The sequence below is a fragment of the Centrocercus urophasianus genome, unplaced genomic scaffold, assembly GCF_019232065.1.
Source record: "Centrocercus urophasianus isolate 14NV4802_14NV808 unplaced genomic scaffold, USGS_Curo_1.0 seq_10, whole genome shotgun sequence".
Classification (NCBI taxonomy): Eukaryota; Metazoa; Chordata; class Aves; order Galliformes; family Phasianidae; genus Centrocercus; species Centrocercus urophasianus.
In genome coordinates this window covers 99,511,441-99,536,952 of record NW_024884142.1, presented here as the reverse complement: position 1 = coordinate 99,536,952, position 25,512 = coordinate 99,511,441, and the positions used below count along the sequence as shown (strand labels likewise).

Sequence of the window (25,512 nt, the reverse complement as noted above, 5' to 3'; positions counted from 1 at the left end):
ATTTGTATGCCTTACTGTATTTAGTTTCCCTTGCAGTACTTGAATGAGAACATGCTCAGAATATAAGTAGTACGTTGCTTCTTAATTGTAAATCATTGTGTTTTGCTCTTAACTTCTTCAAGTTACTGAGCACACTTGATAATGTGGCAGTTCACAATACGCAGAAATTTTAATTAATATATCCAATAAAAAAAAGGGTGAATAAGAGTACGTCAGAACTTCAAGGTTTTTGCTTGGTGAGAAGGTATGGCTCTAGATCTTGAGTAACTATTGCATTGCTTTCTGTAACTTAAGGAAAAGCTTGAGTGTATTCATCTGTGTATTTGTTAGGTCAACTGCAGGTAATGTCTGTGAGGGTGAAAAAATCTCTGGTGGCTAAAACTAGAGTTGTCTTTTGAAGTACCTTAGAAGGAAGTATTTAATACCTTGCTTTCTTTGCTACCCTTGCAACATGTTCTTCATTTGGATTTCTTCAATGTGCTACTTCAACTTCAGCTTTCAAAGTTGGGGTAGTTTTTCAAATTAGTATTCTCAGTTTTTGAACAATAAATTCTGACATCAAGGAAGTTGGATCCAAATTTAGGATTTCAGAGATGATAAGCTCAGAAAACAGGTGACATGTAGCTTAGTCTTGTTGTGTTCTGCATGAATTTGGTAACCACGTATACTAATGGTTTGTTTTCAAGAGTACAAAAGGAAATGTATCCTTCTGGATACTATAAGATATTTAAAATTGTGTCCACACAAGGCACACTTACCAGACTGGAAGATGCTTCCCATCACTGTAGAAGTATATGTTGTTTGCCAACATATGATTCTTCCACTAACAAGATGAGGCAGCAAGTGATCAAGGAGTGACAGGAATAAGTGAAGAGGAAAGTATCAATACAATTAAATTGTCTATTTCAGAAAACTTTTTTGATTATATTCAATTTGCAGTCAGAATTCCTTCAAATGTCAAGATCTGTCATCCTGTTTCCTTTTGAAGAGTGAAGACTGAATGTGAACAAATCTAAACAAAGAATCCTGTCATTCATGTAACACAAGAGATTTTCCTTTCGGGGTAAAACTGGTTGCTGAAATGCTGGAGCAGTATGCGAATGTAATTCTTCTTTAAATCTCATGGCACTTCTTATAGTAAGATTTTTCTTTTCCATTTTACTGTACTTTAAAAACCCCAAACCTGAAAGGTGTCATTCTTGTTACATGATAACAGTAGTGTTGAAATGTAAGAAAATCTTGAAGGAGTCGAGAAGAGCAGCCAGGGATGGAGGAAGAAGAAATGACAAGACAAGGTTCGTTTTCATGTTTCAAGATGAAGCAGTATCTTGGCTATGTCTGCATTTCATCTCCAAGTGAAATGAAAGCTATGTTTTTGAAGAAACAGGATCAGGTCTCTGAAGATGCCCTGTTATTCCTTCTCCTTATCTAAAGAAAGAAAAAAAGACATCTTTAATTGAATGTTTTTGCTTCTGTAATACATGGGACGATGAGTTCAAGGCAACACAATGGAAGTTGCTCTGAAAGTAATGCCTCCTATTTATTTCCGTGGAGACTACAGTAGATAAAAAGATCACAATAACACTTTGATAGAGCACATTCTCTGCTACAAAACACTATTTTTCAGCATAGTCACCATCATTAGCTGTGCATTTTTGCCAGCAATGAACAAGAGCCTACATGGCTGGTCTTTCACATCACTGTTGCCACTTGCTCTTGTTAGACTTTGTGCTGTTAGTGATTGTCCAATAACTCATCAAAATCTGCAAGGCCTCTCTGCCCTCAAGGGAGTTGACATCTCTTCCCAATTTAGTATCATCTGCAAACTTACTGAGTACGCATCTGAGTCTCGTGTCCAGATTATTTATAGAAACATTGAAGAGAACTGGCCCTAAAATGGAGCCATGTAGAACCCCTCTAGCGACTGGCCATCATCCTGAGGTGGTCCCATTTACTGTGACCTTTGAGCCCAACCTGTCAGTCAATTGCTCACTCATCTTCTTAGGTATTTATGGACATTTTGTCCGTAAAGATACAGTGAGAAGCAGTGTTGAAAGCTTTTCTGAAATCCCAAAAGATTACGTCTGCTGTCTTCCCTTGGCCATCTCGGTGTGTAACCTTGTAATCAAAGGAAATTAGGTTTGTTAAACTGGGCCTTCCCCTTGTGAACCCTTGCTGATGGCAACAATGACTGCATTGTCTTGTAGTTCTTTTTCAATAACTCTTAGAATAATCTTCTCCACAATTTTACCAGGCACTCAAGAGAGACTGACAGGCCTGCAATTACTAGTGTCTTCTTTCTTGCCCTTTGTGAAAATCAGAATGTTTTCTATCCTCCGGTCAACTCTGAAACTTCTCCAGATTTCCAAGCCCATTTTAAAAAAGATAATAATTAAGAGAGGTCTCGTGATAACATCAGGGTATTAAAAATACTGGCTGATAAAAATTCTCTTGGGTCCCTGTAGACTTGCATAGCCAGCTGGAATAGCAAAACCCACCCGAGTTTGAGGTTGTCTGGAAGTTTATCATTCCTGCATCGTGGTCCTCCAGCTTGGGGCTCAGGTGGACCCAGCATCATCATCAGTGCTGAAGACAGAGGTGAAGAAGGCATTAAACATCTCTGCTTTGTCTACATCCCTGTTTGTGAGGTGACTAACTCCACTGAGTAACAGAATTTTCTTTGGTCCTCCTTTTGCTGTTAACTTATATTAAAAATGCCCTTTTTGTTGTCCTCTGCAGTACTGGCCAGCTTCAACTCTAACTGAGCTTCGGCTGTGTCGATTTTCTTCCTACAATTGTAAACAGCACTGCGGTTCTCCCATGCCGCTGTTTCCTTCTGAAGTCTGTATGCTTTACTTTTCCACCTGAGCTCAAGAAGGAGATCCCTGCTCAGGGAAGCTGACCTGCCCCACCTGCATGACTGCTGATGGTTTGGAATTCCTTGTTCTTTGCTCTGAAGAGGCAGGATTTAATCAGTGACCAGCAGTGATGGACCCCAGTGCCTTCAAAAGCACATTCCTGGGAGCCTTGCTAACTGGTTGTCTGAGCAGCCTGAAGTTTGCCCTCCCCATATCCAGGGTTCAGGTTTTGCTGGCAGTTTTCCTCCTGTCTGAAGGTTTTAAACTTCAGTATGTCATAGTCATTGTGACAAGACTGCTACCGAGTGCTACCTCACCTATGAGACCCTCTCTACTTGTAAAAAAAATTGTATCTAGGAGGACACCATTTCTAGTTGGTTCCTTTTTCTGCTTTTATTTATTTATTCCCAATAAAGCATTAGTAAGAATCTGATGTAGGATTTTGTTTAAGGCAGCATCAAATTACACAAGGTCTTACATATGCCATGCCTGTATGGGTGGCAGGAGAAATTCTTTTGTTCCTCCCTTCTCACCCCCAAGTGAGAATAGGTATCACCTCATTTACTGAGCAAGGCTGTGCATTTTAATTGCATCTCATTAATACACTTACTCTGTGGCCTTGAATAAGTAATTAAATTTCTGTGTCTATGTCATTGAATAGAAAACAGCTAATGCTTACTCACCCTGTTAAAGTGAATAAATATGTATTCCTGTGTCTTGAAAATGTGTGGCTAAAAACCAACTCAGTATGGCTTAAAAATATCAGGAAAACATAATGGTGAGGAAAAAAAGAAACACAGTTACATATGAACAAAGTACTGTTTTGGTTCTGATGGAAGAGAATGGTATTTTAGCCCAGTGAGGAAACAAAGAAGAAATCATTCCAGTATGAAATTTGAAGTGATCTGCTTCATGGTGTTAATGTACTAGAAGTAACTTTGCAATCCATTTATGCCTCTGACACTTAATAACTTAATGCTTTTTAGGAGAACAGTTTTTTCTAGGGCCCTTTAATACACAGATCAAGAGTATGTCGGTCAGAATACAGGACAAGGAGAGTGTAAATGCCAGGTAATTAAACATTCATATTGTCAGCCATAGGAAACAGAGCTAATTGATTGTTAAGCTTACCCCATTTAATCTGTTGTCAGCATGAACCAGAGGTTTCCAAGAGTTTTCTTCTAATTAGCTAAGTAGGTAATTACTTAGGATTGAGAAATCCCGAATCCAGGTGGTTGGGGTTAGCTTTTTGAAGAGTCAATAAAAATATTTATGAAATAATGTGACATGCTTTTTTCTGGTATAGTTTGGTGACTGTTTTGCTGCTGTTCTTGAGTGACACCTAGTGTGTATGTTAAGCAAAAGTGCCATCTGTTTCCACAAATGCTCTGAAAACTAGGTTGACTCTGTTGTGGTTTACTGAAATCTTAATTTTACACATCACCTATGTAGTTAGGGCTCTTAATGGTGCAATAAGCAACATATTAATCAAAGAAGAAATAATAATTGAAAAGGAGTAATATTAACAGTAATTTTAGTTAACTTAAAAGTGCTTTTGCAGTTACTGATCTCTGTGGTATCAGGTACTGATTCCTGTGACGCTGACCCTTTTGCATCTATGGCAAAACAGGAGCATGCTATTGGTTTTGATGTATTACAGAGGTAATTTATTTCAGTTCTCTATAATTATACTTCATTAAGAACAGCCACATCTCATGCTGGTGCAGTCAACCATTCAGTGTGCTCACTGGATGAAATATTCTGTTCTTAGTTTCATGACTTCTTCTAAAGCAGTAAAGCAGGTCACTTGATCAGAGTAGCCACTGTTGAAGTTTTTCATATGCTGCCTGTGTCTGATTTGAAGTATCCAAAATATGCCCACAGCAAGTGGATTTAAGTGTTAAGTGGATGTAAAATGTAAGAAATGTGCTAATAGCTTCTACAGTGTGCCTATCCGTGATACTGTACACCCATATTCATGGTCTGCTTTTGCTTTTGTACAAGTGTAAGCATTTTTCTGGAGATTATAGTCGTAGAATCCTAGAACGGCTTGTGCTGGAAGGGATCTTAAAGATCTTCTGGTTGCAACCCCTGCCATGGGCTGGCTGCCCCCCACCAGCTCAGGCTGCCCAGGGCCCATCCAACCTGGCCTTGGGCACCTCCAGGCATGGGGCATCACAGCTCTCTGGGCAGCAGTGACAGGGCCTCACCACCCTCCCTTAGCATCTGTTCTGCTCATGAAGAAGCAAAATCACTTCTGATAGGTTCTGGGCAGTACCAGACCAAGTGTTTGTAGGTAGACAGGTAGACCAATAGTCATACACAGAGGAAGAGTCAGACTCGCCCAACTGGTGAAGGGGCTCTCTGGCTGTGCAGCACTCCTCAGGAAGCAGCCTTGCTCTAGGAGATGCTCTCCCTTCAATGGCTTCCCTTCAATGGCCTCTCCCAGCTGTGGGCACACAGCTGGCTAACATTCAGTTGGCTGTCAGCTAATTGCCTTTACCTCCATGCAGCCAACGCTGTAGTTATGCATGGGGTAGTTGTGACCAAAGTGCAGGACCCTACACTTGGTCCTGTTGAGCTTTTATCCCATTCCCTGCTGTGTCCCGTAAGAGTGGGAGATTCTCCTTGGCCATCCTCTTACTGTTCATATATTTGTAAAAACATTTTTTATTATCCTTGACAATGCTAGCCGGATGAAGTTCTTGCTGGGCTTTTGCCTTTCTTATTTTCCTTCTGTATACCTTAGTGACATCCTTATATTTTGTGGAATTGCCTGACACTTCTTCCAAAGATTGTAACTCTCTTCTTTTCCTGGAGTCTCAGCAAAAGTTTTCTGTTCAGTCACACTGGTCTTCTTTTCCCAGTTTGTCTTACAGCACAGGGATACAGCCTGCTCCTGCACCTTTAAGATTTCCTTCTTGAGGGATGTCCAGCCTTCCTGGACCACTTTGCCCTTCGTGACTGACTCCCAAGGGATTCTCTCTCCCAGTGAACATTCTAAACATCCAAAGCCTGGAAGGCCATAGTGCTGGGGTTCCCAGACCTGGATGCAATACTCCAAGTGGGGCCTCATGAGAACAGAGGGGAAAAATTACCACCCTCTCCCTGCTGCCACCCCTCTTTTGTTGCAGATTGGGGCGTTGTTGGCCTATTGGGCTGCAAGCCTGTTCATCTGTCAGAACCCTCGAATCAGTTAACTGAGCTTGCCCATAGTTTGGGCTGATTATTTTATTGCATTAGCTACTGGTTATAACACAGCGTTGTTGTTGTCAGAAACATATCTCAGTATAAACTGCAAGTGGCCACATACTCAGAAGATTAAGATGTGGGTTGGTCTGCTGTCAGAATCTGAATGTAATGATTGCAGAAGCAGCTGTATAGCCTAAATTTATTACTGCAGATGTGCACGAGTTACTTGTTCCACAAAGGCTGATGATAATTCAGCATAGGTTTATAATTGACTGTAGTCTGTTAGCAACCCTTTTGAAAAGTAGATTACAGACAATATGCAGTAAATACACTGCATCTGTCAGAGCAACACCTGCTGCAATGGTGAGGCCCAGTAGATATCAGCCTCACAACCACAGCTTAGGAATAAACCCTTCCTTTTTAGCAGTCTAGTAATGCAATCAAATCAGTTAAAAAAATATGTAACTTTGCTTCCTTCTAGACTAAGAGTGCTGTGATTATATTAAGTATTGAACTGTAGGTCTACTTTAAATGGATTATTGCATGAATTAGCAGTATTGGTTAAGCACCTTAAAAAAAAAAGGGATTTTTCACAGCTTAGTCTCATAAAAACCTGCATCGATGAAATGTGCAGTAGTTTTTCATTCATAGCTTTTTTTTTTGGAAGGCTTTAGAGCTGTGTTGTTAATTTTATGGATGTACAAAAATATGTTTTTCTGATATCTCTAACATTTCCTTAGGGCGCTTTGCTTGTTTGAGGATGTTGCTCCTAATGACTCGCTACATTTTGCTTGGAATAAAAAAAAATGAATTCTGCAGAACTAAATTGTGTAGTGAAGCTGGACAACATAGAAAGTTATTGTGAAATTGTGTACAGGGAATAATTAAGTTATTATTGAGTTCTTATTGCCATGGGAACTGCTTTCTAATTTCTTGGGGTTATCCCTTTTCTGTAACTTTATTTTTACTATTCAGATTTTCTTCGTGTCTGTACAGGTAAGTGGCTTAATTTCCACCCCTGTAGATTGTCTTACCACTGGGAGTTTCAGCTTTAGATCCAGGTTTTAGGTTCTGTTCCAGCTTTTTACTTGGTTCTCTTGCTTACTGTGGTGACAACTTCCCCTGTTTAAAGTTGTCTGTCACAGACTTGGTTGACTGATTCTCAAGCTCAGTAGATTAAGAAGGGTTTATTTTTTTATAACAATAAAAGTGCTCCTTTCTAACTCACGGAAAATAGCTTTCTGAACAATCTTCAGTTTATTCTGCTGTAATTATGGTTAATTCATCTATTGTTATAATAACATTATTCTTCTAACATTCCATTTTAAATTGTAAATGTACACGGTGTATATTTGGGAGATCTTTTTGTATAGTGTTATTCTTGGGGAAGAATATGGTCTTGCTTGCTTTGGGCAGATGTTTTCCCACTGTAAATAATTTATGGATGCAATAAATAGGGTCTCCCTTTATGGAGGTAGAACTGCTGCAGGCATACTAACTTCATTGAGCTCTTGGCCTCACCTAAATCAGTGAGTAACAGCAGAAAAAATTCAGAATTATTGCAGATTTTAATAGTTGAACCTTCTGAAGCTGCTGTACAGGTAACACCAAACAGTCTTAAACATAAAGATGTAGGAGAGCTGTTCTACATTTGATATGGATTACGGTAGGTACACCTGGCAGCAGACTAATAGGAACTCCTCATTATGTACAGGCTGTATCAGGAAAGCTATTTTTTTCCCTCAGAATCCATTCCCCTGGAATGAACATTATTCTGGACTTGTCATTGACATCACCTCTGAGAGCACATTCAATCAGCAAGAACACATTTGATTTTGTTGCTGGTTAATAAGATGCTCTGCATAGTGTGTTACCGAGCAGCGATGCTCATCATCTCACTTCTGTGCAGGTACAGCTGGAAAACATCGGGGCATGGGGATCTTTGGTGTAAGGTTTGGTACAGCCTTGGCTTTCTCTGCATTCTCCTTCAGGGCAGAGTGGCACACTGCAATAGATGCAGAGCTACCAATCAGGATATTACTCAGCTAAGCTGGCAAAAATAAAAGCCTTTTAAAAAGAAATTGCAGTTTTAGTTAAGTCAGGAGGAATTTGTTTAAATACAAACCTTGGTGTTTTTTATTGTTCTTTGTTAAAATGAAGAGAGAGATCTTGCAAGCGTCCTGTGTAAACTAAGATTTAAACTTAACATTATTCCTAGTCATGCAGGAAGTCGGGAAGAAAAAGAACTATGGATAATCAGTTAAAAGAACTGACAGATACCCTGATGTGTTGATCAGTAGTAATACCTAATTTCTATTTCAAGTGTGCTATAATGGATTACCATATAGATGCAGCAAAGCACTAAGCATTAAATAGATCTATGTGTTTTCTGAAAAAGCAATATTATTTCACACTGTGGGGTTTCTTAAAATATTTCTTATTAGTGTACTGGGAAACTACAAGCAAGATGTCAATAGCCAGTTTGGATTCACAGCGGTGTTGCTAAAAGTCTATGCTGGAGTGCAAGAAACTATCATTTGTTTCATAGAAATGGCAATATGAGTTTTTGAGAACCCCAGGGGTTGGGAGAGTGAAGAATATATTCTTGGAAATACTGAAAGGACAACGACCCGTGCACGTGCATGACAGAATATTATGTTGTGCTGTAGCACTAGCCTTGTCTTGTGGCTGATGCACATATGTGAAAATTACCCATCAAAAGAGTGTTCTAGCCTTAACTTTGAATTTGCTTGTGGGATTCTAAAGTTTTCATTTAATGATATAGACCTTTAAACATGCTAATGCATATTTGCACTGCAGGAGCAAACGTGCCCTCTGAAATTAGATGAATTCTGTGCATTTCAGTCTTCTGCAAAGCGCTGATATCTTCCAAAATCACAGTGATAGCAACCTAGTTTGATTTTTAAAATGACTTCACCTTACTATTTGGTCATCCCGTGCAGATGATTAAATGCATCTTTGCATTTTTCCAAAGTGAACACATATTTTTTTCCTGGTTTTGAGATGCTGAAATAGAGAAAGGTGTGTGAAACAACTGAAGTGTCCCAATTTTTGCTGTGTCAGGAGACACTGGAACTTCTGTCCTCTTATTATTTTTTTCAAACTTTAAATTGTTTTGATTCAGTCACCTGACAGAGGTGCTTTTATTTTGCATTTTATTCTTATTTATTTATTACAGCTACTTTTTATTTTTTCTGACACCATAGGCATGTTCTTTCCTTCTTCCTCTGTCCTCCCAACACTGTGCAGTTTAAAGTATCATCTGGCTTTTCCTTGTAGTTGTCAGACTCTGCAACAGGATTTTTGTGCCAAAATTGCTTTGAGCAGGGCTTAAAATCAGCTCAGTTGCCAGAGTTACTCTTTCTCAAAATAGATCAGAATTATGCATCTTCGACACATTGTCAGCTTATGCAGCTTACACCTTGTTATAGTTAACTTTCTAGAAGTGAATTTCACTCCAAGTTGAGATGAAATTTTGCAAGATACCAGATGGCCATGTATGCTGCATGCTGTCATGCCTCTGGTCTTTCCCAAATAACAGCTAATGTGCTCTGCAGCTTGTAGGGAGGGCATGGTGAGACCTGGCCTGCCTCAGTGTGCTGCTGTGTTCAGGCAACACCACGAGAGGTGGTTCTTTGGTTCAGTTCTCGATCGTTTGGGATGTTCAAACTGGAAAAACGGCTCTAAGAACATTGTTAAAGCTATTGGGAAACGGCTATTGTTTCTTTTTGCAGCTAAGGAAAACGTTTGTACGTCATCAGATTATTTCCCCAAATTTTTCCTAGTAACAAATGCCTGGTGTTCAAGTGTATTTCAGATTTATTCAGTGAAATTGACATCTTTTCCAGGTGTATTTTGTTATTTGTACAGAAATGCTTCATTCTTTCGAAATGTGATCAAATTGGTTCTCAGTGTTCTGAAACAAATGAGAGAGAATTTCTGTCTGAGGACGAGCTGAAGGTATCTTGCTTAGGGCAGCCTTTGTTGCTGTGACGATTGCTGTACTTCTTTACTGATCTAAAAAAACAGAAATAAAGAGCATCTATGTATTTGTTTCTGAGATAAATGTGAAGGCACGTGAAGGCTTCTCCCTGTGGTGTATTGTGGAATTCAGTGAGGCTTTGGTTGCTCCTCTCTGGGAGAGTTTTCCCCTGCGGCCTGATGAAGGAGCTCTGGGGATAGCGCTGAAAAAGAGCACGGCAAGGACATGAGGAGGATGAGCCTGATCTATTTATCTATTCACTTTTAGAAATGCCAAATACTATTTGGGGAACATGTGCTGTGGATGTAAAGGAAGAGCAGTCTGTCTGTATGACCCGAGGTCTGGTTCCCTAAGTCTGTGAACCTCTCATGACTTCCATCTTCTGCCATGGAGAAGGGAATGCTCCATCTTCTATAGATCGTGACTTTCAGTGTTGTATACAGTTGCTGCAGCACTTTGTCATGAAAAATAAAAAACTGTCACAATCCATCTCTCAAGCATAGTGTTTTTAACAGCAGTAATGATTCATGTGCAGGCCATCTCCGAAGGATGGCCTGAAACACAAATTGTTGCTTTCTTGGCTGTGACGCTTTTATTTCTTCTTGTGAGCTTTTATGTGCAAAAGACCAGCAAATGGGTCACCAGTGCTTCAATTACTTGTCATTCATTGTGCATCCTGCATGTGGTTTTTCTGAAGACTTGATGGCATTTCGTTATGCAGGAATTTATTCTGGTGATTTTGTTTGATGATTAAACCCCGACTGCTAGTCATGTGTGGGATTGTTCAGTTTGATTTTATTTCCTAAAGAAGGTGTCAAAACTATTTTTCCATTTAGATATAACTTCTAAATTTCATATCCCAGTAACTGAAAAGTTGTAAGTTCCAGACATTTTTTTCTTTGAAATCTGTACGAAAATAGGTGTGTTCTCTTGCCTTTTTGGGAAGCTAAGCATCAGTAGGTTAGCTATCCTATACTAATACTACAGCTGCTTGCCAAGTCCTAGTTTATTATGCTAACATATATATGTTTAAGTGTCTTGAAACTTGATTTAAGCACTATTTAGAAGCCACGTTTACCAAAATTAGACCCCCGGATAGCTTGGATTTATCCGAATTATTTAATGACATTACCATCCAGTAAGCTGACAAAAAGCGTTTGGTAGCCCCAACTGTTCTGTGCAACTAATATTATAGGAAATGAATTCCATTGAGGAAAGCACTTAAGCGTATGCTTAAATTCTTTGCTTTGTGGATGCTCTGTTGAGTAACAAAACTGAGGGGAAATGGGCTTGACCAAACCTCTTTCTTTGTTTGATCTGCCTCTGTTAGCATCAGTCAGAGGAAGATTGCCGTGTATTATTCCACATAAGTGCTTTATTAACTGCGTGTGCTATGAATTAAATTAGGCTGGCTTTGTGTAATTTGGCTCGGTTTCACTCAGCAGCTGAAAACACAGGTAAATCATCTCACGGTAAAAATAACTGCCCTGCTGCTCATCTCTGCCTTAGCTGGGAGATAGACCCCATTAGCTGATGAAAAGGCAGACCTAAGCCACCCAATCTCAAAATCTGGACTGTATCAATCTAACAGTAGTTATTACCAGACACTTCAGAAAAATGTAACCCAAAGTGAGCCTCTTAGGAGGAAATTCTGTCTGTAACATCTTCATTAGAAATCAGTTTATATTCTGAGATGCTGGGGCATTCCAGGAGAGGGGGAAGGGGAAAGAGGTTTGTGCCAGTGTTACGGCGTTTATTTAGAATCATTCCAAGCATCTTCCTTTGTAGCAAGGAAGTAAGTAATGATGAAGAGTTCTAATTATTCCAGCTATCTGCTTTCTGTTGTGTTTTCTCTGTCTATATATAACCACTTCATGTATGTTTTGTGTATCAGTTTATCTGTATCCTCTGAATGAGCCAGTTTATTATGGAAAATTTGACTATCAGTTTTCTTTCCTGCAGAAAATATTGCAACTACTGCCTGAGAGGATTTTTTATCGGTGGCATTTTCGCAGTATAGGTAAGAAGGGATGGTTTGAAAATGTTCTGGTAAAAATGAAATCCGTGTTTTCTGTAATCGCTTCCCTGGTTCTACAAGTCCTTTAAACCACTGAGTGACATAGTTTTGCCCAACACACAGATGGTACTTAAATGTGAGATTTGCATCTGAAAATTCTTGAAACATCTGGAAAATCTTTTTGCCTGTCGAAGTAGCTCTGTGTGTTCTTTGTGCTGTGTGGTTTTGATTGCTTGCTTCACTTTTATTTTTGCATGAAAGCTCCTGGAATTTTTGTATTCTTGGATTTGCCATGGTCCTGTTTTTGTCTCTTTCATAGCTTTTAGAGCATCAAAATGGCGAGGGATCTAAACCAGCACACCTTTTCCTAATTGGGTGAATTAGGAAAATGGGTGAATTAAGAAATGGAGACCCATTTGCATTCACAGACTAAGACCAAAAATTAAGATTGAGAAGGGTTGTGGAATCTGTGTTTGCTCTCTTGCAAATTTGCACTGTAAAGTCTTTCACAGATGATCACATACAAATGCTCATGCAAATTTGTTGTAGTAAAAATTGCTCTTTGCCTAGATACAGGTACCATTGAACTTGGTCTCCTTTTGGAAATATATTCTGATACATTTCTGCTTTCCATTGGTGACTATTGAACAAGCACAAGTTACACTAAATGTGAACCATCGGGCTGCTACATCACATAAGTGTTTAATTTCTTCTGTGGTAATCCTGTGACATTATTCTCTGTACATTTGAATTCATTAATATTTGTGAAGCACTCGGTTACCACAGTCAGTGAGAATTAAAAGAGGAATTTCTGTTTCAGAGTTGGAATAGCGAAACAAAGAAAGGAAGGACAAAAATTTAAACTTTTTAAATAACTTTGAGTGGCCCACAGTCTTGTTGGCCTGTGTCTGTGGAATTCTGAATACACAGCACTTCTGCAACTCTGGCCCCAGCTGTCTTTCATGGATCCTTCATTCAGTGGAGGATTTGCCAAGCCAGCTGACACTGGCCATTTCAGGAACAAGAATCTGTGGGTGGCATTTGTTTGGTCAAATCAAGAAGCTCTCCATTCTTTACCTGCACTCCATGACATTTGTGATACATACGGTGGCTTCTGGAGCAAGGGGGGAATGGGAGGAGCACAGGAAAGGAGCTGGTAAAGCTCAGCCTTTTCTTTTCCTTAGCTTCCTGTCAGTTCTGTCTGTTCACAAGCAGGTATTTTGCAGAAGTCTTCATAAGCATAGAACTCCATAGAACATATGCCTAAAAAAAAATAATAGGGCTGTCACCTTAGTTAAGACACTTAGAGGGCTTGGCTTAAAACTTGATATTCTTCTGCTACTTGTTCACCTTAAAGCATTCAGATAATAAGCATCTAATGGTTTGGGTCACTCTTGAATGTTGGATTACTGAACTTTTATTGATGAGTTTTTCAGTAGATGGTATAGGGATTTCAGGTATATCTTCAAATCAGGTTCTAAAAATGCTAATGAGAAAATTGTTTGGCTGTCTTTATTTTCGAATATGTGAACTTTCTAATTTATTTAAATATTTCCTTTGACCATCCCTTGTGATCACATGCAGGAGACAAAGAAAACTTTATTTTCCTCATTTGACCAGGCTGAATAAATTACAGTCAAGTGAGAGGGAAATACTTCTATTTTGATAGTCCAAACAACTTGCAGTCCACTGAACTAAGCATCTTTGGTTAATTAACTGTGAAAATTCTACTTCTGAATGCTTCCAAGGTGGCCACAATATTTTCTTTTGCTGTTTGTTGAAGTAAATTGGACAGTTTATGCTGCTTTGGGAGGGGAGCAATGGCATGTATTTCTTCATTACAGTTCTTTTTTGTTGGTGAGGTTGGCTTGGTTTGGTTTCCAGCACCGTTTCATCAGCTGTAATGTTCTTGTCCCAACAATGTATTTGCTGTTGCAAAAGAAATAATGAGTGGAAGGTGAAGGTCAAGGAAAGGGCTGTGTCACATTTCCAGTTAGCACTGGGAAAACTAAAAGGAGATGTCTGCTTGACCACTTTACTTTCATTTCATCTCAATGAGTCCAGAAAAAATTGCTTGTAGGCAGTTGCTTTAGAGCTAATGTATTTACGTCCTTGCTCCCTTTGAACAGTCGTATTTGGATAGATTTATAGCTGTGTTTGATAAATGAGCTACAAAATTTGGTCGCAGTTATTTAAAGTGCACCTCGTACTTTGCTTTTTGCTTGATGTTCCCGTGTAACTGCTAATGTGCAGTTGTTTATATGCTAATAACTTCCATCTAAAATTTTGAAATAGAGAGATCTCAAAGGGTCACTTCTAAGTAAGGCTGTAATTCTCAAAACCAGGTGAAATAACAGCTGCCTTGTACGTTCTGTTATTTTCTGAGGAATTCGACTAAAAACATTTTTAGCTGAAGAATTTCATGTGTGAGATCTAATTTTAAGCCAGGCATTTGGAACAAGCAGTTGACCTGGTGTTTTTAAACATGAATCAAAATATTTTGCAATTTCAGTAGCTGTTGGGTTGTTTGGGTTTTTTTTTCTGACATAGCCATGAGTATCATGTCTGTCATTTTGCTTTTTATCCCCCAGAAATTTTCATCTTTTTTGAAGACCAGTGTAATGACAGCGCAGGAATAGCATCAAAGTAGCCTTTTCTGTAGTGTTTTTTTAAAAAGCATCTTAACATCTGATATGTGCCTGTTTCATCTTCCTAATCCAGGGTCGATTTTGAAGAAACTTTTGCACACTGGAAACTCTCTCAAGGTATCTCTCTTCCATGATGTATTCCTATTTCTTTTTCATTTAATTTGTATGAAGCAAATTATTTTACAGATTTTCAGTGTCAATGTTTTTTCAGATCGCTGAGCTTTTCCATTTACCTTTTAATTACAAGTTTTAGGATTGGAACTGTAGGCTATTTTAAAATTCATATTTGTCAGTTGTGCTGCTCTAATGACATTTGTAAATCTAGCTGGAGAAGCTAGCAAAGTATTTGCTTAATGCTTCATTTTTTCAGATCTCTCTGGCATGAAGTACATTATAGTACATGTATAGGTTTCTTGGTTTTGCTAAACAGTTTTAAATCCATTTTTCATACTCCAAAGAAATGGCTAAAATTAATGAGAAAGAAGAAGGTGAACTTACAGAGCACTCGGCCTTGGGTGGTTTTGTTGCATCTCAGTTTTCTTGGGGATCTTCTGGTCCTGCTTACATTGAGGACAGCAGCTTGCCTTAACGTGCATGGAGCTGGCATTCTGTCATTGGTAGGGCAGAAGCAGGTCAGCTCCTTGTCCTCCAATGGAGGTTGGGGCCATCATACACAGTTTTGGTACAGCTCACCCTCACCCTTCTGTGCTCTGGTTAGCTTAGCAGTAGGATTATTTATGCTATGACCAAAAGACTTACTAGCACAGAATTGGAATCAGTGTACTTGTCAAACACTTTCTTAACAACTCAACTACATTACTGTACTTTCAAATTTGTTTTCATATTTTCTTCTACAAAATCATCCCCTTGTAGATAAGATGTGAAGGAATCCGACTGTTTCTTCTCTGGCTTCAAGCACTTCAGACTAACTGTACAGAAGAGCAGATATTAATATTTGCATGCCTTGTGCCTGGGTTTCCACCCGTTATGTCCTCACGAGGTCCCTGTACACTAGATAATGTCATTAGTCCTCCTAATTCACCAGATGGTGAGTAAACACAATTTCTGTGCTGGGTGTTTCACCTTCTCCCTTTCCCTGAAGTCACTGTGAGCCAAGAGCTGCTTGCAGGGGCAGTGCCTTGTGATTGGTGCTGTTTGTAGCTGAGAGATGGCCTGCAATTGTCAAGCTGCTGACGATTTTTGCAGTGTTATGGCCTTCAGGTTTTGTCATTCTGAGTTAAGAACAATTTTGTTGGGTTTTTTTATATCGAGGTGAAGCTATATGAACACCTTACTGCAAAGGTACTGTGCAGATTTACAGCTTATTTGTTAACCTGCAGCATCTGCTTGTGTTAATCCTTCCAGACTGCACTGAAGCAAAGGTTGGTCCTGTCCTCAGATGTCTGTGAAGGTGTTTGGGAAAACACAGGAAGCCCAAGCAGTTTTGGCTTTGTGCAACTTAGTGGCACATTAGTAATTATTAGCAAATTGATCTTTTTATAGAGAATATGATTTATTTCAGTATTTTCAGGTTTTCTATGTTTAAAGCATTTTCTCTTTATTCTAGCTAAGATTTTTCCAGAAGAAATTACCCCGCTTTTGCCAGCTGTCTCTGGAGAGAAAATTGCTGAAGACCAAACCTGCTATTTTCTTCAGTTACTATTAAAATATATGGTAATTCAGGTGCGGAGGAGATGTATGTTTGTAACTATTGATATGGGGAGGATTGTGTTCTACTGAGCTTTGTTTCTCTGATATGCTAAAGTCCTTCAAGGTAGTATTTCATATTCTTCTTGTGCTTTTTAAAAAAGTAAATACATTTGGGGCTGTTGTTTTTTCATCTCTCATGTTAAACTGCAGTTGTTCATCTTTCTCATTAAGTAGAGCAACATTTTGTTACTCGTCAACAGGGAATGACTATCAGTGTAAAACATGATCTTCAAGCTTTTTGTTTCTTCCTTTCTTTTTAATTCTTTGGCAAAGGCTGCAAGCTTGGAGTGGAAGAATAAGGAGAACCAAGACACTGGTTTTAAGTTTCTCTTTACCTTGTTCAGAAAATACTACCTTCCACACTTGTTTCCATCTTTTACCAAACTAACTAACCTCTACAAACCTGTTCTAGGTAAGTAGCAAGTTTTGTCTTTTAAGTTTAAAAAAAAACACACCAAAACGCCTTTCTTCCTTAAACAGAAAAAATAAGCATCAAAAGTCAAGTAAAAGAAAACAGAGTTGTAGCTGTGAAATAAATGAGCTCAGTTTGTGTTGCTGGAAGCATCTATAGGAAGCACTTCTCTGGAATTAAAAGCATGTTATTTCAGTAATGCTCACATTTTCCTTAGACTTTCTTCTAACATTCTGCTGAATTATATATTAGAGTCAACAGGAGCAGGGTTGTTAAGGCTCACCTGATACACTGCAACCTCTTCTTTGTCATTCCTCTCTTCCTTCCTCTGACTTCTAACTCCTGTCTTTGCAATTTGCCCTTAGTGTCTGAATTCACCTCAGGGCCACTTCAGTCACGTTCACAACTAGAGCACAATCCTTCCCTGTATTTCAGCTGTGTACAAGTGATTTTTTCCCCCAAAATCTAAGCATCTGTGTTAATTGTGACCTATCTCTGTTTGGCATTCTTCCACTTTCTTCCAGTGCGTGTTCTCTCTTTTATTTCAGCTTGTGCAGAGCTCTTTGCACCTGAGCTGACATCTCTTTCCCATGTGCTAAGTATCCTTAATCTTTTCACTGAGAGTTCCTGAGTCATCTTCTCTTTCTCGTTCTACCTTACTAATAAGACCCAGGGAAATTTATGTTGCAGACTCATGTTTGTTTTGGATCTTGTCTTACTCTTTGCAGCTCTTCTCTTTTGCTTTCCTTTCTTTTGCCTAATACAAATCATAGCCTTCGTTGAAAGATTTGTACTTTCGTGTTCTTGCTTTTCTTTAGAAGTAGTAAAGTTATTAATACAAGCGTTAAATAATAGAAGTGGCCGGTCACTGCATCTGTTATTTCACATGGAAAAAATGTTGTTGGAGACATGTTCAATGCATTTAAACAGTCTGGAAGCAAGTTTTTTAAGATTAGATTTTCTCTGTATTTTCTCTTTTTATCTCACCAGATATTCCTGATACAAGACCAAGACCTGTATACATTACTGCAACACGAAACAATGAGAATGTCTATAGCACAAAAATTCCATACATGGCAGCTCGAGTTGTATTTATTAAGTGGCTTGTTACTTTCTTTCTTGAAAAGAAATATTTATCTGCTGTTCAGCATACAAAAAATGGAGGAGAAATGCTCCCTAAAATTATCCAGGTGTGCTTTAAAGTTTACCTTTTTTCTCTTTAGATGTGCTAGAAACCTTGCAAGGGATTGCGCACTGACAGCTGCAGCAAGAAAGAAATGCAGTCCCCAAATGATTAACTGATATACTTGTGAATTGATTATTTTTTCTTTTATGAAGGAGGGAGTCTTCAAGGGAATCTCTTAAGTAATTAACTACATTTTTTTCCTCATATATGTTTGCCTTACCGGATTTCATCGCTGTTATCTCTGGACTTTTGGAATTCAATCTGTAAGCTGTCAAACTTATTTGAGGCACAAACCATTTCCCTGTAATATCAAAGGCTGTTTTGTTTTCCTCTTGATTATAGCAGCTGTTTACAATGAGATGCTAGAAAAAATATTTCACTTTCAAATTCTGGTTGAGGTTTCTGTAGGATTAGGGGCTTACCAGGAATTTTGTGGAAATAAATTGTTTTGAGAGACTCTCTGGCTTCCCTTTAAAAATCTAGGATCAATGTCAACTTTAGATTTTTCTCTTGAATTGTGGGTCAATGTCAAATCTGGCTTGAGTGGAAAAACATTCACTGGCTATGAAAGTCAAACTGTATTTTCATGTTAATTAATTTTGAAGTTCTTCACTGAAGAGTTTTGATACCTTAGAAAGGCCAAGTGTAGCTTACCTACTGAAGGTGCTTTTTAGTAACCTTTTCATTCTCACTGGAATTTTCACCTTCTGCCCAAATATGTGCTGTGCCATTGCAACAGGCGTTGCTTGGAGAATGAAATCTTTTCACTGAATTTTATAGACTACTGACACCAATTAAATATTTAGACTGTATAAAGATATTATTGCCTTCAGAATGGAACCTTGTAAAAATTATCACTTAGCTGAAGCCAAGTGTGAGCTTTTGGCACACGTTGACTTCCTAGTTGTTAGAAACTTCAGTGCCTTTAACCTGTGCCTTGTTGGTATGGCAAAATTTTACAAGTAAGTTTATTATGAGAAGCAGTAGAAACATTACTGCTGCTCTCTTTGTCGAAGAGACAGCAGCCTTGTTGAAGTCAATGTAAAGCCAAACTGCATTCGGGTAATGCTTTCAGTTAGTGTGAGTAGCATTCTTTGTCCAGCAATTCAGATGCAGTTTTATTCACTTTCTTCCAAAGGCTTTGTCCTCTGTCTTCCCTTGACTGAATTATTTTAGTCAGACATGGTTCAGGATGAAATGTTGCAAAATAAATGCAATGCCACGCCAGAACAATATCTGACAAAGAGCTGTCGGGAGTAGTAATGCCTAAGAATATGCACCGTGTATAGTGATGTGATCCTTCCTTTCTCAAAAATCCAATGGGCTTGGAGCTGCTTCTCCCTTGTGCCTGCCAGCTCTCCAGTCCCACCACTACACCCCTTCCTCTTTCTTTCTTGGGGAGCAGACAAGTCAGTCGGCTGCAGGGCACCCATATGAAGTATGCATCATATAGCATATAAGACGAAATTCCTTGCTGTTTCAAAAGATAGATTGAAAATTGCTCGTTCTGACTGCTGGGATGCCTGCATGCTTTGTGAAAATGAATGCTGCTGTCTTGAGTTCTGAGTAAGCATCACAGATTTTTGCTACGCAGCGCTTCAGTAATGTAATCAGCTGTATCTTTTCTGTGTAGACTGTTGGTGTTGTAAACCAAGATAAAAACCCTGAACTGGAAACCAGCGTGTCTTATGCAAGCGAGCAGGAGAGAAGCCATTCCAATAGCAGCACGCTGTCTGACCGGCGGCTCAGTAATTCAAGCCTCTGCAGCATCGAGGAGCAGCATCGGACCGTCTATGAGATGGTGCAGCGGATCCTCCTGTCCACCCGAGGATATGTTAACTTTGTTAATGAGGTGTTTCGGCAGGTAAACGTGCACGTGTGTGTTGAAGTCATTGCTTATTGCTTCTACTAGTGTTTGTCTTTGTTTTGATATCTTTTCAAGTGTTTGGGGTAGAAGTACATGTGGGATTACTGTGAATTCCCAATCCTCTTCTGCTATGTTGTCACGGTAGAAATCGATTGAAACTACAGTTCCAGGTCACATAAATTTATAGGAGACACCCTCTAGCAGCAGAGTAAGCATGCGTGCTTTACTGAGAAGTGTCCTGTGTGGCATAGTTAAGGAGCTCCTTGTACCAGTGCTTTTGTGAGGCGGATGTCATCGTGACTGGAAGGAGTGATTTTGTGTGCTGAGAACCACTGTGGTGTGCTGCCCTCTGCTGGTGTGTGTTCAGAGTGCGTATAAAATTCAGCGGGCTTCTGGGGAGCAGAAGGTGACAGAATGCAGCACTTTTATTAAATATGATCAGTGTTCAGTAATTGAAGCAGATTGTGGCACTTGGATCCTGCCTGTTTTTATCTCTGCCTTACAGGAATCTCATTAGTCACTCTGAATTCCTCTGTGTTTTTATTTTTCTTTTCTTTCTACCCTACTTTTCAACCTTTCTGAAAGCATTTTGTGTAGTAGCCGTTCATCCCACTGCTTCACTAATAGTCTAGCAGTTGTCATCAGACTTTTTTCAGTTTCCTCATAACTCGGAGAGCAACGTGCTTGCTGTATGGCATGTTTAATGTAGCTTTTGCTAACCCTTCAATTTCTGCAGACTAGGAGTTGAAGACTCCATTTAGCTGTTGGATAATTGTGCTTCATGTTGTCTGGACAAAGGGAAACATGCTATATGGTGCATAGATTTCTCCCAGTCTGAACAAGATATCCCTGTAATGTTTTTGCAGCTAAACTGGCTATAGGAAGAAATGCTATGAAAGCATTTCTACAGCTTCTGTTGCTGTTAACTAGTGAAGAGTGGGTAGTCTTTTTATAGACAGAACAAATTTTGTTAATTTGAAGAATGTATTTTAGTCTTTCTCACTGAATTTGTAATATAATGCATTCGATACCAAAGCAGGAGCTTATTCTTCCTTGGGAAAACAAGGTGGATATTTTGGCACCAAATGAAATTTCTCTGCCTTGGTTTCTGTGCCATTTCACTGTTGTCCAAAGATTTTTCAACAGTTGATACTGGTTTGTAGTGGGATTTCATTTTCGGAAGTCTATAAAATGTTCTGTGGTCAAACTAACTTTATACCACTGCAAGGGGTAGTACTTGGCCATGCAGAATATGGTAGACATCACCTTTTAGTGAGTGTGCAGTTTCCCAGGATTTATAATACTGCAAGAGTCTAACACACGTCACTGTATTTTTTTAGATGCCCAAGATCTGCAGAAATGTGGGGAAACAGGCAGTTTTGCCTTTGAAAGCTCTCACAGTGGACATCTTTCCAGAATGTTAGAAGTACTGCCAAGGGGTAGCACGTAGGAATTAAATCTGTTATGCTGATTTTTGAGCGTGTTGTCAGAAAGGATTGAATGCCAGTCACTGCTATTCTCATTACAGTTTAATGTCTTACCTTTAGTCACACTTGCTAAAATGGCATTTCATATCCTATACTAGTGATGTAAATTGAAATCAACTTCTACAAGTGTAGGGTAGAACCCAGATATTTCTAACTACAGAACTGAGAGTACCCACACAGGTGAAGATACATGGATACACTGTTGTTTAGCTATAACTCTTTGTACAATGTAAAACATATGTTTCCTTACTTTATTTTTGATCTGTGCTCTTTATGGATGGTTATGATGCATGTGTATGTTTGTATATGCGTGGATTTCTGTGCCCCATATATCCAGTAAAATCAGTTAACTTTAAATTTAGGCATTTTTGTTGCCTTCCTCTGATATATCTGCAACACGGAAAGTGGTTAAGGTGTATCGGAAGTGGATACTGCAGGAGAAACCTGTGTTCATGGAGGAGCCAGACAAAAAGGAGAACAGTGAGGATGCTGTTACCAGCTTAGAGGATTCATCAGCACAAACGGATGGTAAACATGTATGCTATCAGTATTATTTACATTATTCTGTCTCCCTGCAGTATGTTATTTATCTCTTAAACCTGCTTTGAAAGTGAGGAAAAATGTAAATTATATGGGAAATCAGGATTAAAAAGTGCTGTATCTAAGGGCCAGAAATATGAATGATTACTGAGTGTTTGGTAGGCCTTACTGAGTGCAAAGAAAGATTGCAGCTCTTTGAAAAATGCAGCTTTCTTCATTATTCCTTGTCTATAGAGATATGGTAGCAAGAACTTAATGGAAGTGGTGGTAATTGCTTAATTAAGAAGTTGAAAATATCTACTAATTTGCATGTACTCTGTCCAGATTTGGATCTGTAACTCCAGGAACTTAAATTGCGAGTAAAAATTCTGTGACATCACATTTTTTTTACATGTTCACTGTAGTGAACATTGACTGGGACGTTCACATTCAAAGCTACTTAAATAGAAATTTTGTTACACCGAGGCAGATGGTTGAGGTGTAAAATCAGAATCTGTAGTTATTCCAGGCATGAATTCAAATGTACTACAGTCAGTGACTACAAAATGTGAGATAAAACATTTCAAAATACTGTAGTTCTTTTGAGTTTTATGAACCTTTAAATTCCACGTGCTACGTTTGCTCTGAGATGTCAGTGGTAGACATGACTTCCTTGCTAAATGGACGCAGTAGTTCCCTCTTCTTGCTTTTGCCATTTTCATTGATTTTGAGTAAATATGGATGTTTTCCTTTCTCCCTGGTCACTAACTGAGTGGTGTTTTTGAAAGCTTTCCTCTGACCATTCAGGACATAAGCGCTCATCCAGCTGGGGAAGAACGTACTCCTTTACCAGTGCTGTTAACAGAGGATGTGTATTGGAAGATGAGGACAAAAATGTCAAAGCTGGTGCTCAAGCTGCATTACAGGTGTGCTGTATTGAAAGGTTACAAGGCTGTAAGAGTCACGTAACTTATACTACACATTATAGTACCATCATATAGCCATGTTTCAAATTCTATGTTGATTTCCAGATTAGAACATTTTGGGAGGGTTCTAGGCTGGCATTACTGAAAACAATTCTCTTCTGGCTTATATAAACTATAATTTCCTATTTTGGTTTAAGAACTTAGATAAAGGCCTTTCTGAAATTAAAACTCTGAAATTAAGGAAAGAAACTACGAGGAGCTGATGGTTTTCATCAGATATGATTTGAACTTCATGTATAACTATAAAATGTATGTTAAGCCATGTGCTCATGTCTGAGACCTGGATAACTGGTATAAGGTATGAGGTACATATTTTTTTTCCCTCAGTTGGTACTGTGAATGAGAACTGTACATATGCTTTTATTGTTCCTCATTAATTGGAAGTGGTGGTGTTTACTTAAGCATACCATGTTGGGAAGTGAGTAGCTGGAGGAGTGGCACTCCTACCCGACCAAACAGAAGAGGTACCTGCAAGACAATGAACTTTGTGATATATGCCCTTGTTATCATGGAATGCCATCTGACTCTGGTTTAGAATGATTTAGAACAATAAAGTGGCAGATGAAATGTGAAGCTTGCTGTAATGAAAATGAATGATTTAACTAAGAGAGGACAAGTATTCTATTATTCTAAGTCTCGACTCTTTTTTGTCTGGCACTGTGTAAACTGACTGTGAATACCTGTGTCTTGAAGGTGTTCTTGACAAACTCTGCAAATGTGTTTTTACTGGAACCATGCATTGAAGTCCCCGTGCTTCTGAAGGAGCAAGTTGATGCTTGCAAGGCAGTTCTCAGTATTTTCAGGCGCATGATAATGGAACTGTCAATGAATAAAAAGACGTGGTAAGTTTAATATCTTCTGTAGCTAAGAGAAGGATATTAATATTTAGCTGTTACGGGAGAATTGTTAGGAAGGAGAGGGTGAGAGGGAGAACTTACACAGTGATGGTCCTTGTTTCATATGCCGCGCTTACAACTTGCACCTGAGTTGATTTATGAGGTTGTAGGTTCTGCTGTGTCTTCAGCAAAGTGCTTTTTGATTTCAAAATTCTGCTCATTGCTTCCATCCCTGAATTTTTCTTCTCACAAATTTTTACAGCCCACTGTCAACTGGTGATACTTTGCAAAAGTTCTGTTGAAATCTTTGTGTGATCACATTCTCAATGTGTAAAGATTACTGAGAATTAACAGGCTTTTTGTTGCGTGAAAATTAACAGGAATGATTAATAGAAACTGTGAACAAAAAGTACAATTTTATTTTGGAACCAGGGAGCAGATGTTACAGATACTCCTCAGAATAACAGAAGCAGTGATGCAGAAGCCAAAAGAGAACCAAATAAAGGATACATTTGCTCAGAGCATGTCAGGATTACTTTTCCGAGTGAGTATTTTCTGTGTGCTTGGCACCAGTTTTTCCATGCCCATAGTTCTGCTTAAGTACTATTGCACAGTACTATGCAATGTATTTGTAAAGCATGAAGAAGTTCTCCTTTGCAGTAATACAACTGATTGTTTTATTAAGAAGGATTCCAGCTGTCAGAAGCAGTTGATTTGATCTGTTCTTCAGGGCTGCGTTGCAAACTGTGCTAGCACAGGCAGATAGTCTGTGGGATATCTTCAGTGAGTAGCTCTACACTGTGAGCTGTATGCAACTTCTTGTAGAAGTAAGTTCATCTGGCAAGTCAAAACTAAGTCACACTTAAGAAAATGAAAATCTGTCTGCATCCATTTGTATATGATGTGTTCAGATCTGAATGTTGTAGGCATAACTCAAGCTCTGTAATCATTTGAAAGATGTTGCGATGGTCAGTTCTGTATTCTATTCTTTTATTATTGCTGTATGAACAATAAATTAGCTTACCAGGCAAAATAGAGGCCATCTGAAGCATCTGTTTCATAATTTTTAAATTTCCTTGGTCAGTAACTTGTACTGAATATCTGCCCACCAATTTCTTGGATTGTTTTTTGATGAATAGTATCTGTGTATCTGCGTGTCACTGATACCAGCACTAATATGCAAGATGGCGTTGTGTTAAATTCAGCCAAGATGTGTGACCTGCCACTTGTTTATTTCCTCCTAGACCCTCATTGTGGCTTGGATCAGAGCAAACCTGAGCGTCTACATTTCTCGGGAGCTGTGGGATGAGCTGCTTAGCGTTCTGTCTTCCCTGACTGACTGGGAGGAGCTCATAAATGAGTGGGCCAACATCATGGACTCTCTGACGGCAGTGCTAGCAAGAACTGTGTATGGGGTGGAAATGACTAACTTACCCTTGGATAAGCTCAGTGAACAGAAAGAAAAAAAGCAGAGAGGAAAGGGTTAGTCCCCATGCTTCAGTGGTTTTTGTGTCAAACAAGTTAAATATTCAAGTTTAAACTTTAAAAGATCTAACATTAAATACCTCTTAATCTTGTGTAAGAACCTGATTAATCAAATATGAAGGGCTTTGGATTTTTATGCTCACTGTGCTAGGAAGGGTAATTGGGGTCAATAGATGGTAGCTGGTTGGCAGATTTTAGTATGTGCTCAAAATGATTTTTTTCTGTGCAGCGGGAATGAATCGTGATTTCTTGTGCTGTATTCTGGCATAGTCATCAGTGTCAAAATTCTTTTCCATGTAATTTTAT

At 38.9% G+C, this 25,512-nt stretch overlaps 1 protein-coding gene across 6 annotated transcripts in view; it reads left to right on the top strand.

Moving 5' to 3' along the window:
• RALGAPA2 (Ral GTPase activating protein catalytic subunit alpha 2) overlaps window positions 1-25,512 on the top strand; it is a 118,221-nt gene that overhangs the window by 9,705 nt on the left and 83,004 nt on the right. For 2 of the 6 annotated variants that reach the window (XM_042824770.1, XM_042824781.1), the window contains exons 4-15: window positions 12,001-12,073; window positions 14,792-14,835; window positions 15,592-15,766; window positions 16,286-16,401; window positions 16,702-16,840; window positions 17,831-18,030; window positions 19,660-19,890; window positions 21,743-21,916; window positions 22,688-22,825; window positions 23,579-23,727; window positions 24,154-24,265; window positions 24,966-25,203. In XM_042824770.1, the coding sequence (XP_042680704.1) occupies window positions 12,001-12,073; window positions 14,792-14,835; window positions 15,592-15,766; window positions 16,286-16,401; window positions 16,702-16,840; window positions 17,831-18,030; window positions 19,660-19,890; window positions 21,743-21,916; window positions 22,688-22,825; window positions 23,579-23,727; window positions 24,154-24,265; window positions 24,966-25,203 (1,789 nt within the window). The other 4 variants (XM_042824791.1, XM_042824800.1, XM_042824776.1 and 1 more) reach the window with 4 other exon arrangements.